This window comes from Lontra canadensis, unplaced genomic scaffold (genome assembly GCF_010015895.1).
Source record: "Lontra canadensis isolate GAN:19392208 unplaced genomic scaffold, GSC_riverotter_1.0 scaffold5, whole genome shotgun sequence".
Lineage (NCBI taxonomy): Eukaryota > Metazoa > Chordata > Mammalia > Carnivora > Mustelidae > Lontra > Lontra canadensis.
The window spans coordinates 8,760,527-8,777,455 of record NW_022630999.1 but is presented as its reverse complement, the minus strand read 5'-3'; the positions used below and the strand labels follow the sequence as shown (position 1 = coordinate 8,777,455).

Sequence of the window (16,929 nt, the reverse complement as noted above, 5' to 3'; positions counted from 1 at the left end):
TCTAGCCCTGTCCTCCCCACTCTGGGACCCCAAACCACCCACCTCAGAGGCCAAGCCATACAATTTGGAAATAAAGACTCTGGAAACCTCATTGAAAGCAACTGGAGAGTTGAATAAGCCCATGAAAACCTAAAATGAGGGAAAACAAGAGAAGAGCAAACCTGAGATTGCATTAGTCACAGACATCAGCGGTGAGTGGAGAGCAGGGGTCACTCCCCAGACAGTGTGGTAGCCCACGATGCCAGCCAAGCCAAAAGTGGTCACCATCTGGGAAAAGGCTAAATTGGGCGCCACAATGCCCAAACCCAGCATCCCAGTGAGACCTACAGAAAGAGAAGAGTGGGAGCTCACAGCCAATTATCTCGAGATTAAAAGCACACACAAATGTGAAATAGTCAATGCTTTTACATTTTGCACCCAGTAATGAGTCTTCCAATAGTGAGATATTTTTACACATTTCACAATGGGGGACAGGGGAAGCTAAAGGACAAAACTCGGCTTCCTGACCACCACCACCCAAAATAAAATAAGCTGCAAAGACCTAGTGAAATTTATGAGTCACCTTAATAACAATTTCCCCATTGTCCTCTTCCCTGTTTTGACTTTCATTGACAATGCCACATGTGTTTACAAGTGCTTCTGCTCCAGAATTAGAGACCTACACGGGATCTACCCAAGCATTTTCTACTTGGGCAAGACATGACCTTTATAAGACAGGAGTGTTTTGAAGCCAACGTCATGTCACTCAGCTTTGGCTGAGGAAGAGGGATTTTTAAAGAGTAGGAAGGATTTCATTCACTCCAGCACCTCCCCAAAACATATGGCCTCTCCTCCACCCCCTCGACCCCCGGGACAGGAGTTTTGCAATTGCTCCTGAAGCTGGACTGGACTGCTGGCCAGGGCACTCAGCTCCAGCCTCAACACCAAGTCAGCAAACAGGATTTTACAAAGAAAAGGGGAAAAAAAAAAAATTAAATTAAGAATGTGCAAAATACAAGCAGTCAGATCTGAACATACATCTTTAATTATTGCCTTTCCTAATAGCAACCATGTGGACCACTGTTCTGCAACAGAAGGAAGGGTTACCTAGTGGTCAGTAAAAACAGAATGCAAAGGGGGCACTAGGGAGCTGGAATTCAACTTTCTTGAGTAAGGTACTTTTTTTCCCCTTGATACAAAGTATTTCTTTATAAGTGGAACAGCTAGGAATTGACATTAATTTTACTTTAGATCATGTAATAAGACTGCAGTTTTAATTTATATTCCTCTACCCACATATAAAATGCCCAGGGTTCCAATACATGGCCTGTTGACCATCTGGAGGGAGAGGAGACAGAATATTGTTTTGTGCTCTAATTAAACATCAGAGAAGCTATACAGAGCTGTGGTTAAGAATATGTTTTCATAAGCCAGACTGCCTCGTTCAAACTGTGGGTCTGCTGCTTGCTAGCTGTGTGATCTCAGGCAAATTACTTAACTTCTCTGTGCCATAGTATCATCATCTGTAAAATTACTAACCCTCTCTGTCCTCACCTGGAAAAAGAAAATAATAATATGCCCACCTCACTGAGGTCTTGTAGAGAGTAAATAGGTTAAGGCATATGAAGTATTTAGTGCAATGCCTAGCATTCATTAAATTAGCACATTAATCAAGCAGCACTAAATTATCATAATCCGGAGTCCATTTTTTATTGGGCATCTAAGATAAAAATCACCTATGTAAAGGTTTTTTTAATCAACTCTTTAGTAAACTAACGTCTTTTCTATAGTATATTTAATAATAATAATGTATTTCTATAGTCTTTGTAACAGAGGAAAGAGAAAGGCAGAGAAAAAAAAAGATAGGGAAAAGAAAGCAAATCATATTCTTTGGAGAATGCTATTCAAATAGGTTCCTAACACACACATAAAAGAAAAATACTTGTTTTAATTATAAACGAAGAAGTTTAAAGTAAAGAAAAACAAGTATCAGGCTGTTCTTTTATTCACTAAAATATGCTAATTTTATATCTATTAAAATACAATAAACCTTAACAAACGAAAGAACAACCTAGAAAAATAAAACATCTTATGTGCCTCACCGTATTTCCTCATGAATCGCAAAGAGAAATAGAAATTTACAGTCCTCCCAAGAATCCTCTCCAGGTACAATATAATAATCTGGTTTCTTTCTTTCTTTCTTTCTTTCTTTTTTTTTTTTTTTTAAACAAGCAAGTGCAAGTAGGGACATTGCCCCATTTATTCACCATGTACACAATCAGAGGCTTTCAGTCATCTTGCTGAGAACTGCTCTTTCTTCAAGAAGAGTTACATTTTTCTCTTTCAAACATCTGGGCTCACAGGGGAATTTGGAGAATGCTGAGGCTACAAGAGTTATGTGCCTGCTGCTGGTCCTTAATTCTTTATAGTTTGCTTTTGTTTTGTTTTTGCTTTGGCTCCAAGTAGATCTAAATAATTTTAATTCATTTGATGAGAGAGAAACCAATTTAAAAACCATATGTCCGTACTTCAGACTCTTAACACTTCATAACCAGAATGAATATTTACCACTATTTTACAGCAACTGTTTAATGTTTTCATAAAGATGAAAAAGGCAAAGAATTTGTGTTAAATTTTAAAGAAATGAAAATTTAAAAACTGAAATTTGTTACTAGGTGAAGAACTTAGGATGTTTGACAAAGAACCAAGGGCCATACCTGTCTCCTACTGTTTATTCTTCACCGCAAACATGTGGTTCCCCAGCCTTATGCAACATGCAGACAATCATAACTGACATTTTATAACTCATAAAGATAAATAAATAACCACATATATAGGCACTTAGCACCAACATAATCTGACACACATCACTACCCGATATATTTGATGTAAGATGAAACTCTTAACAGCTGTATTTTAAATGGTTTCTATGACAGAAAAGCATTAACAGCCCGTCTATGCTTTCACACACATTTATTCCAGTATCTAGCAAGTGCCTGTATCTCTGGGGTCAGCCATCAGCGTGGTCCCCAAGGCCGCGGAGGTGAGACTAGTAACCCATTTATGTAAACTTGCTTCTAACAGGTCCGCTTCCTCATGGAATCCAAAGGAGGACAACAGGATCTCATTCACTAATTTTGACACTTAATGCATTTCTTACAAAATTCAAACCATCAGGACTCCATCCTCATGAACGGGGCTCTCACCAGCTGTATATGCAGAAGCCGTAGTCATCGTCTTCCTGAAGGGGGTGACTGTAGCTGCTTTCTCAGCTTCCAGCTCAGCCACTGTCTTCGGTTTTACTGGGGCACCTTGAGGAATATTTTTTGGGGTGGGAGTGGGGAAAATCACTTCACCATCCTATCAGAAATTAGAAAACCAGACATTTTTTTAACAGTCAGTCCAGCATGTCAAAAACACAGAAGATAGTGACTGTGCAGGGGGGGGGGGGTTCTTTTAAACATATTTTTTTAAAAGATCTATTTTTAAACTATCTCTACACCCAACATGGGGCTTGAACTTACAACCCTGAGATCTAGAGTTGCAGCATGCTCTACTGATTGAGCCAGCCAGTCGCCTCTTAAATGTAATCTTAAATGGGGCACCTGGGTGGCTCAGTGGGTTAGGGCCTCTGCCTTCGGCTCAGGTCATGATCCCAGGGTCCTGGGACCCATCCCCACATTGGGCTCTCTGCTCAGCGGGGAGCATGCTTCCCCCTCTCTCTCTGCCTGCCTCTCTACCTACTTGTGATCTCTGTCAAATAAATAAATAAAATCTTTTTTTTAAAAAAGTAATCTTAAATAAATTCATGTCACTTTTAACATTTTATAAAATATATATGTGTATATAAATATAGAATGTTTGTTACACATGCATGGATACATAATTTCTATATGCACAGAACACATATGGAAAAAACATAGACCAATCCCCTAAAAGGAGATAGGTGGCAAGGGGAAAGTTTAACTTTTACCTTATTCAGTTCTGGTTTTTTGTTTTGTTTGTTTCTGTTTTTCAAAAGCAATGCATATTTTGGATGAGTTCACGTGTATGTAAACCTTTGTGAAATTTTTCTTTAAATCGTTCTGCATTTCTAAACACTTTTTATGGGTATAAACCCAACACATCAACCCTTTATTAGATTTTATCTCAGTTCCAACATAGGATCCTTCCATAAAACAGAAATCTTAAAACACAGTTCTAATGAAAACTCAGGAGGGAACAGGTCTCTTCACTTACCTTCATCACTACAGTTCCTCTAATGACGTGACCCATCGTACCAAAGTCAAAGTCATCTTTCACTTCAAAATAAAAATTATCTTTGTCAGGGCTGATGGCCTTCAGGAGCTTGGTGATGTTGTTGGAATATAAGGTGCTGGCCTGCGTGGCCATTCGGCTGGGAAGGTCTGTGTAGCCAATGTGAGTAACTCCCTACATGAACAAAACTATAGTTAGAAAAGTCGATCTCTTCACAATCCTTCTATAACACGTCTCCGCCATAGCCAAGGCTAAGTTTTGAAATTACATACCTTTATAAATATATACACATCTCACAAACAAATACAGATTTCAAAAGAGCTTTAAATATACCTGTTTTTAATTTTAAAAAATTTCAGGCCTCAGTTTTTCTGAATACTTAAAGGAATAAACATTCCCTTACAAATCACTAAATACATGGGAGTTGGTTTGTACACAGAAGAAGCTGTTTGCTATACCTTATGGACATAAAGTTCTCCTGGCTTAGTGGTCTCAAAGTTTCCGCCAGCCTCAGCAGCTAAATCCACAACAACTGAACCTTCCTTCATTGACTCAATCATCTCTTTACTAAATAAAACTGGAGCTTTTTTACCTGATAAAAATCAAAGAGAACAGCACAAATTATATTATGCTTTCTTCAAACTCTTATTTCCTAATTATTACAGTTGTCTCTGGACACTCAAAAATGTAACATCTGAAATTTTAATTCTTTCAAGATACCCCGAAAGTCCATCACACCGGCGAAACTGGTCATCCTCCTAGGAAGAAACGTAGTTAAGTAGGAACTGCAAAGTCAACATGCAGGAGGGATCTCGCCCTTTACTTCACGCAACCCTGTTCTTCAAACACAAACATTTGGCCCGTCTCTTTTTAAATGCATATAGTAAGCTATTAAGGAAAATACGTGTACCTGAATTGGACAATTCATAAAGATCACAATTGTCAAGGGAATATTCAATAGTAATTTATGAATTAAATTAAATTAAATATTAATTAAATATTTCCAAACATCTTAACAAACTTCACCAGACTTTTCCACATGTTTTATTAATCTACCTTCATTTAACACCGGATAACTTCAAGGAGAGACAGAGGAATGCCATGAAATGAAAACAATAGGAAATCCCAGTTTGGGATTAGAATTGGGAATCACGCATACACTTTTATTCCCTCTGCACACTGTTAATTCTGCTTCTGGTGAGTCGAGCCCTATACTAGTGCTCAGAATATATGGTAGATAAACAGAAAAGAACTTTGTTCTCATGGAACACTCTAGCCATGAGATAGTTCACACTTAAAATTCATTCGCTGACAGGGCGTCTGGGTGGCTCAGTGGGTTGAAGCCTCTGCCTTCAGCTCAGGTCATGATCTCAGGGTCCTGGGATCGAGCCCCACATTGGGCTCTCTGCTCAGCAGGGAGCCTGTTCCCCCTCTCTCTCTGCCTGCCTCTCTGCCTACTTGTGATCTCTGTCAAATAAATAAAATATTTTTTAAAAATTCATTCACTGATTCTTACATAGAAGATAAAGCACCAATCTTTAAGATTTTTCAACCTAACCTATATTAGTAACATTCAACAGGGCCCACACCATCAGTATATTACAAGGTTCAAGTTTCACGGAACAATATACGCATTAGCCAAAAGACAAAGGAAATAAACTTGTGAGACTAGTAACAGGAAAGTAGAGAGTTAATAGCCTCAGTATCATTATCTCCTCTTTCAGAAAGTTTTCAACTCTGTTTACAGAATTTTAGGAAGACCACTATTGATTTTATAAATGGAAATAAATATAAAATAAAATTTGCACTATAATTATCTGTTTTTCAATCCACTTGGTTGGAAAACATGTGATTCAAAAAAAGAAAAATAAAGATTTGCAGCACATGTGGAAAAAAAGAGTTGTAAAGGTACAAAGGGGTATTTATATAGTACTTCTCTCTTTCTCAACGCCAACTGTATACTGCCAAGATAAAAGTCCAAATCCCAGGCCTCCTCTTACTGAAGGCCTTCCTGACTGGGTATAAGCACTCTTTCTCTCATTTTATCTCATGACTGCTCCCCTGGACCTTCTGTTCCAGCCACGCAGGGCCGGCTGTCACATGGTTTGTTGGATAACCCCTTGACTCTCCATGAAAGAGCAAGAATGAGGAGGTATTTCCCCCAGAGACAACACTCTGAAGTCCTGGTGGTTTCACCACCTCTCAAAATTCTCTGGAAATATTCCTTTCCTCTACTCTCCCCCACTACAGTCCAACAAAGCTATCCTGGATATTTAAACTTTACTCAAGCATAAGAATTTGGGGATGCAAAGAACATACATCTGAGGACTCTTGCCCCCATCCCCCCAGAGGTCATGCTGCTGAGCTCTGAAAAAATATAAAGCTATGGATCGCATGGTCGCATCCATGTAAAACGGCAAACTTCAAGTGCCAATGTGTACTTTCTAGGTGTTTCTGATCGTCCTTCTTCCTCTTTTCTAGTCCACGACCTCCTCTCCTTGAACCAGCCTCTTGCTTGCAACAGCTTTTCCTCACACCTTACTTGTTCCCTCCAGTCTTAGGCTGATAGGCCTGATGGGGCAATGTGGGTCCAAATGCACCCCCTTTGACTTCTAACTGCCCCCACTTTACAGGCATAGGCTTCGCAAATTCGATTTGGCATCGAATTCCTCCCACCCTAAAAATTCTGGAGTTCCTCCTTCTTCTGACCCAGTGAGAGCTAAGGATCAGGTCTGGACTGTGGCACCCTAGTGACCTGAAGTGGCCAAAACCATTTAGGCTCCCTAGAAAATATCTGATATACCACCGATTTGTCTTTGATTTTATTCACTCAACCTTCACAAAACAATTAGGCACTGGCTGACACAACTTTAAATGCACACACTTGCATCTTAACAAAGATAGTAAGTGTTCTGGCTATACTGTCACTCTGAAGTCCATTCACTTTTGAAAGGATAGGCTATTCCTTCACATGAAGTAATTTCTTTAGTCAAATAACTAGAGGGTGAGTTAAAATTTATTTACGGCATGGAGAATACTTAGAATACATGAAACTATTATAAGTAAAATGCACACAGCAAAACAGTATATATAGACTGCTGCCTTAATGTAAAAAATAATTTATATATACATATATGAATTTTATATATATTTATATACATACATGAAACACTACATATACTATATAGTTTCTAGTAAATTCTATGTTGTATAATATTTAACCATAGCAGGACATCTTGAGTGGTAAGAATATTTTCTTCTTTGTGCTTTTATCTCCTAAATTTTCTGTAAGAGCTAGTTTTAATTTTATAATTTAAAAAAAATCAATAAAGGCTACAGGGAATACAATGATGAATATAATAGTGCAGCTGGCTTTAAGCATTCACATGTGGATTAATTTTTTGAAAATTCTAAAAGTGCAGAAATGAAAATTGAAAACAGAAGGGAAAAAATAGAGCCAAAAGAGGAGCAGAGTACATAAATTTGGAACATAAAAGTTCCAAATGAGCAAATCCCCAAAAGAATAGTTCAAGAGGAAGACTAAGAAGGCAATTTCAGGGGCGCCTGGGTGGCTCAGTGGGTTAAGCCTCTGCCTTTGGCTCGGGTCATGATCTCAGGGTCCTGGGATCGAGTCCTGCATCGGGCTCTCTGCTTGGCGGGGAACCTGCTTCCTCCTGTCTCTCTCTCTACCTACTTGTGACTTCTCTGTCAAATAAATAAATAAAATCTTAAAAAAAAAAAAAAAGAAGGCAATTTCAAAATACTGTCTTACCCTGATGGCTACTAGGGTAAAAATGTAATATATGATAAATGTGACATCACAAAATGGAAGGAACAAAAGGTATAAGATGATCAGTGAGATATGGGGGGAGGGGAATCTACCCAAATCTAATATCAGACTCCAAACTAAACTCTAAATTTTATTGATCAGAATGAATTATAAAAGAGAATGAGCCTGGGGCACCTGAGTGGCTCAGTGGGTTAAAGCCTCTGCCTTTGACTCAGGTCATGATCCCAGGGTCCTGGGATCGAGCCCCGCATCGGGCTCTCTGCTCAGCAGGGAGCCTGCTTCCTCCTCTCTCTCTGACTGCCCCTCTGCCTACTTGTGATCTCTGTGTGTCAAAGAAATAAATAAAATCTTTAAAAAAAAAAAGATAATGAGCCTTTGTGGCACCTGGCTGGCTCAATCAGGAAAGCATGCGACTCTTGATCTTGGGGTCATGAGTTTAAGCCTCACATTGGGTGCAGAGATCACTTAAATAAAATTTTTAAAAAGAGAGAGAATTGGAGCACTTGGGTGGCTCAGTGGGTTAAGCCTCTACGTTCAGCTCAGGTCATGATCTCAGGATCCTGGGATCAAGCCCCGCATCGGGCTCTCTGCTCAGCAGGGAACCTGCTTCCCTCCCTCTCTCTGCCTGCCTCTCTGCCTACTTGTGATCTCTCTCTGTCAAATAAATAAATAAAATCTTAAAAAAAGAGAGAGAGAGAATCAACCCATAAAGAAAAAGAAAAAAGGAAAAAAGGAAACCTTGGTGAATCTCTCTCTAGTCTTGAATTAAAAGGTATTTCTTAAAGCAATGAGGAAAATAAGGAAAACATCAATAGATTAAAATATGAAATATGTATGTATTATACTCCTCAAAAATCAATATGACAAAAAGTTAATATAATAAAAATTTAATATAATTCAATATAATAAAAAATTTATTAAAGACAAAACACTAAGATCCTAATACATGAAAAACAAACACAAATGGTCAATTCTAAAAGAAATGGTAACAACCAAATTTTAAAAAAAGTTCACCCTTATATGCATCAAAGTTACAAAAAGTGAGATACTTTTTTTTTTCTCTCAAAATGAAAGAATCAAAAAATCATAATAATGGGGGGATCTGGATGGCTCATTCAGTAGAGCATAAGACTCATGATCTTGGGGTTATAAATTCAAGCCCCACACTAGGTGTAGAAATTACTTAAAAATAAAATCTTTTAAAAATCATAACAATGTTGAAATGAAACAATTAGCTGGATGATCTACTGATGAGATTATGAACTACATAAAAGTTTCAGGAAAGCATAATTTAGCAGTATGTATCAACCAGCCAAAAATGTTGATATCCACTCAAGCAGTAATTCTACTTCTAAGATTTGATTAATCCCAGGGAAATAAATGAAGGCACACATGATGAAATAACTCAGAAAAAATGTTAGAGCATTATTTTTAATTGACAAAAAGTGGAATTAAATGAAAAGCCCAACTTTGCGTTAACCATTGAATAAAATGTGGTGCATTAAAATAAGAAAATCCCCCCCAAAATTAAAATATATATACAAAAATTTCTTAATGACTCATCATGCTATATGAAGGAGAAAACTTATGATATAGTATTAAATGGGAAAAATGAGGGGTGCCTGGGTGGCTCAGTTGATTAAGTGCCTGCTGTCAGCTCAGGTCATGTTCCCAGGGTCCTGGGATTGAGTCCCACATCAGGTTCCCTGCTCTGCGGGGAGCCTGCTTCTCCCTCTCCCTCTGCCTGCTGCTCCCCCTGCTTGTGCTCTCTCTATCTCTCTCTCTGTCAAATAAATAAACAAAATCTTTAAAATAAAATAAATGTGAAAAATGAGAATGATATTATATCCTGATCCAACAGGATAAAAATGCATGGAGGGGCACCTGGGTGGCTCAGTGGGTTAAAGCCTCTGCCTTCGGCTCAGGTCATGATCTCAGGGTCCTGGGATCGAGCCCCACATCAGGCTCTCTGCTCAGTGGGGAGCCTGTTTCCCCCTCTCTCTCTGCCTGCTTCTCTGCCTACTTGTGATCTCTGTCTGTCAAATAAATAAATAAAATTTTTTTTAAAAATGCATGGAAATGTTGAAAAACAAAAATAAAACTGGGGGCATCATGTTACCTGATTTCAAGCTTTACTATAAAGCTGTGATCACCAAGACAGCATGGTACTGGCATAAAAACAGACACACAGACCAGTGGAACAGAGTAGAGAGCCCAGATATGGACCCTCAACTCTATCGTCAGTTAATCTTCAACAAAACAGGAAAAAATATCCAGTGGAAAAAAGAAAGTCTCTTCAATAAATGGTGCTGGGAAAACTGGACAGCTATATGTGGAAGAATGAAACTCAACCATTCTCTTACACCGTACACAAAGATAAACTCGAAATGGATAAAAGACCTCAACGTGAGAAAGGAATCCACCAGAATCCTAGAGGACAATATAGGCAGTAACCTCTTCGATATCAGCCACAGCAACTTCTTTCAAGATATGTCTCCAAAGGCAACAGAAACAAAAGCGAAAATGAACTTTTGGGACTTCATCAAAATCAAAAGCTTCTGCACAGCAAAGGAAACAGTCAAGAAAACAAAGAGGCAACCCACGGAATGGGAGAAGATATTTGCAAATGACAGTACAGACAAAAGGTTGATATCCAGGATCTATAAAGAACTCCTCAAACTCAACACACACAGAACAGACAATCATATAAAAAAATGGGCAAAGATATGAACAGACACTTCTCCAATGAAGACATACAAATGGCTATCAGACACATGAAAAAATATTCATCATCACTAGCCATCAGGGAGATTCAAATTAAAACCACATTGAGATACCACCTTACACCAGTTAGATGGCCAAAATTAGCAAGACAGGAAACAACATGTGTTGGAGGGGATGTGGAGAAAGGGGAACCCTCTTACACTGCTGGTGGGAATGCAAGTTGGTACAGCCACTTTGGAGAACAGTGTGGAGATTCCTTAAGAAATTAAAAATAGAGCTTCCCTATGACCCTGCAATTGCACTACTGGGTATTTACCCCAAAGATACAGATGTAGTGAAAAGAAGGGCCATCTGGACCCCAATGTTTATAGCAGCAATGGCCACGGTCGCCAAACTGTGGAAAGAACCAAGATGCCCTTCAACCGACGAATGGATAAGGAAGATGTGGTCCATATACACTATGGAGTATTTTCCCTCCATAAGAAAGGATAAATACCCAACTTTTGTAGCAACATGGACGGGACTGGAAGAGATTATGCTGAGTGAACTAAGTCAAGGAGAGAGAGTCAATTATCATATGGTTTCACTTATTTGTGGAGCATAACAAATAGCATGGAGGACAAGGGGAGTTAGAGAGGAGAAGGGAGTTGAGGGAAATTGGAAGGGGAGGTGAACCATGAGAGACTATGGACTCTGAAAAATAATCTGAGGGTTTTGAAGGGGCAGGGGATGGGAGGTTGGGGGAACCAGGTGGTGGGTATTGGAGAGGGCACAGATTGCATGGAGCACTGGGTGTGGTGCAAAAACAATGAATACTGTTACACGGAAAATAAATTTAAAAATTTTTTTAAAAATAAAATAAAAATAAAAATAAAATGCGTGGAAAAAAAAGCTAAAAGGAAACAGTAAAATGTTAATAGTATTTTTCACTGAGTAGAGAGATCACAGATGATCTTTATTTTCTACTTTGTACTTTACCACATTTCCAAAAGTCACATACTATTTTTATAAAATAACAACAATAATAATAATAATAAAGTATTCCTAAACAAATAAAGTACTCCTGTATAATCACAACCAGTTTCTTCTCTAGATTGAAGACATAAATTAAGAGTTGTATTAGAAGAGGGATACCTGGGTGGCTCCGCGGGTTAAAGTATCTGACTCTTGGTTTTGGCTCAGGTCATGATCTCAGGGACTGAGCCCCAAGTTGGGCTCCACACTCAGCCTAGGGTTTGCCTGTCCCTCTCCCCCTGGTCCTCCCCCAACTTGTGCAGTCATGCTCTCTTTCTCTCTTAAATCAGTAAATAAATAAAATCTAAAAAAAAAAAAAGAGTTGTACTAGAAGAGTTAAAACAACTTAAAAACCAGTTGAATATTGCTATAGCAAATGAAGCTACATAGTTAGGACAGCCTTTCAAAGTGCTTCTAAAACACTTACAGAGTGAGACAGAGACCTAAATAAGGATGGATAGCAAACAGGAAGATTTTTACAATATAAAACAAAGAGAAGACTCTATCCAATTATTTAATTCAAATCCTTCAAATATAAAGAGATGTCCCATATACCCTAGAGACAGTCTGGTATAGATTCTAGATATAAGAATAAAAGATCAAATGATCATATCAAGTGTTTCAAGACATAACTGCAGAAGTCAGAAGAGTTAATTAAAGGGGAGCCTGGCATTTTTCAAAGTGCTAGAACAAGCAATCCTAAAATTTTTATAGAACCAGAAAAGACCCCAAATTGCTAAGGAAATGTTGAAAAAGAAAAACAAAACTGGGGCATCATGTTGCCTGATTTCAAGCTTTACTAAAAGGTGTGATCACCAATACAGCATGGTACTGGCATAAAAACAGACACACAGACCAGTGGAACAGAGTAGAGAGCCCAGATATGGACCTGTAACTTTATGGTCAAATAATCTTCAACAAAGCAGGAAAAAATATCCAGTGGAAAAAAGAAAGTCTCTTCAATAAATGGTGCTGGGAAAATTGGACAGCTATGTGTAGAAGAATGAAACTCAACCATTCTCTTACACCATACACAAAGATAAACTCGAAATGTGAGGCAGGAATCTATCGGAATCCTAGAGGAGAACACAGGCAGTAATCTCTTCGACATTGGCCACAGCAACCTCTTTCAAGACACATCTCCAAAGGCAAAGGAAACAAAAGTGAAAATGAACTTTTGGAACTTCATCAAGATCAAAAGATTCTGCACAGAAAAGGAATCAGTCAACAAAACAAAGAGGCAACCCACGGAATGAGAGAAGATATTCACAAATGACACTAGAGACAAAGAGCTGATATCCAAGATCTATAAAGAACTCCTCAAACTCAAAACTCAAAAAAACAGATAATCACATCAAAAAATGGTCAGAAGACATGAACAGACATTCTCCAAAGAAGACATGCAAATGGCTAACAAACACATGAAAAAATGTTCATCATCATTAGCCATCAGGGAGATTCAAATTAAAACCACATTGAGATACCACCTTACACCAGTAAGAATGACCAAAATTAACAAGATAGTAAATAACAAGTGCTGGAGAGGATGTGGAGAAAGGGGAACCCTCTTACACTGTTGGTAGGAATGCAAGCTGGTGCAGCCACTTTGGAAAACAGTGTGGAGATTCCTTAAGAAACTAAAAATAGAGCTTCCCTATGACCCTGCAATTGCACTACTGGGTATTTACCCTAAAGATACAGATGTAGTGAAAAGAAAGGCCATCTGTACCCCAATGTTCATAGCAGCAATGGCCACAGTTGGCAAACTGTGGAAAGAGCCAAGATGCCCTTCAACAGATGAATGGATAAAGAAGATATGGTCCACATATACAATGGAATATTATGCCTCCATCAGAAAGGATAAATATCCAACTTTTGTATCAACATGGATGGGACTGGAAGAGATTATGCTGAGTGAAGTAAGTCAAGCAGAGAGAGTCAATTATCATATGGTTTCACTTACTTGTGGAGCATAAAGAATAACATGGAGGACATTAGGACAAGGAAAGGAAAAGTGAATTGGGGGAAATCAGAGGGGGAGATAAACCATGAGAGACTGTGGACTCTGAGGAACAAACTGAAGGTTTTGGAGGGGAGGGGGTTGGGGGTTGGGTGAGCCTGGTAGTGGGTATTAAGGAGGGCACGTATTGCATGGAGCACTGGGTGTGGTGCATAAACAATCTTGTTTATGGAATCTTGGAACACTGAAAATTAAAAAAAAAAAATTTTTTTTTTAACTAAAAAGAAATAAAGGGAAGCCTGGATGGCTCAGTTGGTTAAGCATATGGCTTCATCTCAGATCATGATCCTGGGGTCCTGAGATCAAGCCCTGCATCAGCTCCCCACTCAGTGGGGAGTCTGCTTCTCCTTCTGCCCTCCCTGCCCCATGCTCACGCTCTCTCTTGCTTGCTCTCTCTCTAAAGTAAATAAATAAAATCCTACCAAAAAAAAAAAAAAAAAGAAGAAAAGAAGAGGAGTTAATCTTCTTAAAAGGCAGTAAGAGGTGTTTTGTTTTGTTTTGTTTTGTTTTGTTTTGTTTTGTTAAGCAGGCACAACTGGGCTTTCCCCTTTGCTCATTTCTGTTAATTTTATAATTTTATCTGCAAAACATGAGCTACACAAAAAGACCAAAATTGTTACATTTCCTCAAACCACCTCCACCAAAAACAATGACAACAGAAAATATGACAGAAAAAAATCAACAAAGAGAACTTTTTATTTATGTACTTCCTGGCACAATGCAAACTGTGGCTAAGAGATCTGACCTGATGTCCAACTTCATGAAATATTTCTTGGTTCCTCCTGGTTCTTGGACATTACATTCATGGTAAGATTATTCTGTTCTCTCCCAGTGGGGGATGTTTGTTTCCATATCTTAGCCAAGGCAATGGTAGGACATCATGCCATCACAGTCATCATTCAAATATTCATATTTTCATTCACTCAACTACTATTTAGTGCCTACCATGTTCAGGCTGGATAGGGAAGGAAAATTTTCCCTGTAACTCTGAAGACTAATATTTTAGGACTGAAAGAAGCTACATTCAAAGCTTAGCGAACAGTTACATTATCCAAAACAGCTGAGGTATTTAAAGCAGTCATCTAAAAATTTTCATAGTTTCCTAATTGGTTGGCCATTATTCAGGATGAGCGGAGATGGCATAGATTCGGGTGAGTATCCTTGAATCTCTGTGTGCATCAGAATTGGCTCCAGGCTGAAAAAGTGCCTCACCTGTGCACCATTTCTAGCTGTGTGGATGTATGGCTGTAATCCACACACATACATTCTAAATATGACTGAAGTCACAGTTTTAGAATTCATAGATTCTTTTCATACTATGTATTTTCTCATTAAGTGAATGCTAAGATGAAGTTTTAAAAGTATTAAAGTTAGAAACTTCCAGAGGTGCCTGGCTGGCTGAGTCAGTTAAGCATCCAACTCTTGGTTTCAGCTTGGGTCACGATCTCAGGGTTGTGAGACTGAGCCCTGCATCCAGCTCCATGCCCAGAGACGAGCCTGCTTGAGATTTGCTCTCTCCCTCTTCCTCTGCCCTTCCCCTTCCTGCTCACTCTCTCTCTCCCCTCCTCCCCAAATAAATAAAAAAATCTTAAAAAAAAAGAAATTTCTAGAAAAATTACTCATTTCTGAAAACAGCTTTAGGGGCACCTGGCTGGCTTCGGTTGGAAGAGCATGTGACTCTTAGTCTCTATCTCAGGGTCATGAGTTCAAGCTCCACGTGGGTATAGAGATTACTTAAAAGAGAAAGAAATAAAGAAAGAAAAATAGCTGTAACAACTAGGGCTATATAGCAAAAAAATATATCATTGCCCTCTCTGCAAGATGATATTCAGAAGAGTGATTTAGCTTAAACTAAATACCAATGAAAAGAGTTACCAGAAAGTTTCAATATATTATACTTCATTGAATAAATCAGGCTTAATATGAGCATCTGAAATCAATAAATTCTCAGACTCTACCAGGAAAAGAATCAAGCCCTCACAGACAACTTTAATCACATCAAACAAACAAACAAACAAAGAGGAAACCACTAAAAATATTAAGGACAAGACACCAAGGGGAGTCTGGGTGGCTCAGTCGGTTAATCATCTGCCATCCACTCTGATCATGAGCCCTGCTCAGCGAGCAGTCTGCTTCTCCCTCTGCCTCTGCCCCTCCCCTCCACCTATGCTCTCTCTTGCTCGCTCTCCCTCTCTCTCTCTCAAATAAATAAATAAAATCTTAAAAAAAAAGACACCAAGATGAAATGGATTTACCACAAAATTCTATAATGATTCTAAAGAAGTTTTAGCATTATTTACTGGAATTATTCAATAGTATGTAACTGGATGGGGGAAATTCCTAACTTCCTGACCTATAAGGCATCCAATTAGACAAGCTCAAGAAAAACTTTCTGCTTTAACAAGGTCATAGTATATTTAACAATATAGGAGCAAAGACATTAAAAATACAAATTACAGAATATATTTATCCAAACCAAAACGAATATCTCATGAACAAGCACTAACAAGACAAGGAGAATTTTTAACGTAATGCAACACTATACACTGATTCAATGGAAAGTACAGCATGTAAAGACATTCTGAACCACAGCATCTATACATAAAGAAATGTCATTATTAATAGTACACAATTTTGCACTGAGCGCTGTTGTTTACCCAGCACCCACTTTGTTTGTCCTCTGGTCACTACTCTGATTTCCATTTTCTCCACGCAGTCTAGGAACTTGACCCCAGAAACCACTCCAGATGCAGGCTGGTTGGCCTAAGAGTAATCTCATCCCCTTATTAGTGACCAGTTCAGAAATCCAGATGTAAGCCAATGGGTATCTCATTGCCCTGTCTCCGTAAACTGGCTCAGAGGTGGTCACTAACCCAATGAAGGCCAATAAGAACACGGGAAGGTTTGGTCGGGGCTTCTGAAAAAGAAGTTTCCTTCCTCTTCAAGAGGGAACCATCGGAACTGACCTGTCTTGTCCTGTGGACACTGTGTTGGGCACGCCAGAGGGCTCAACCCGCAGCTGCCTTCCAGCACCGAGGACAGCGCCAACTCACAGAGCAGGGCAAGGCAAGAGAACACAGGAGCACAGTGAAAGTCCCCTGATGTCAGCACACCTACCCACACTTCTGACTGGACTTCCTCTGCA

The 16,929-nt window shown here is 38.9% G+C and overlaps 1 protein-coding gene across 5 annotated transcripts in view; it reads right to left on the bottom strand.

Annotated features, from left to right (window-relative positions):
* The window catches only part of NNT (nicotinamide nucleotide transhydrogenase), a 93,386-nt gene that overhangs the window by 42,531 nt on the left and 33,926 nt on the right, over positions 1-16,929 (bottom strand). For all 5 annotated transcript variants that reach the window (XM_032851435.1, XM_032851438.1, XM_032851436.1 and 2 more), the window contains exons 8-11: positions 4,695-4,828; positions 4,219-4,410; positions 3,186-3,339; positions 162-323 (exon numbers count right to left, since the gene is read on the bottom strand). In XM_032851435.1, the coding sequence (XP_032707326.1) occupies positions 162-323; positions 3,186-3,339; positions 4,219-4,410; positions 4,695-4,828 (642 nt within the window). The remainder of the gene's footprint in view (positions 1-161; positions 324-3,185; positions 3,340-4,218; positions 4,411-4,694; positions 4,829-16,929) is intronic.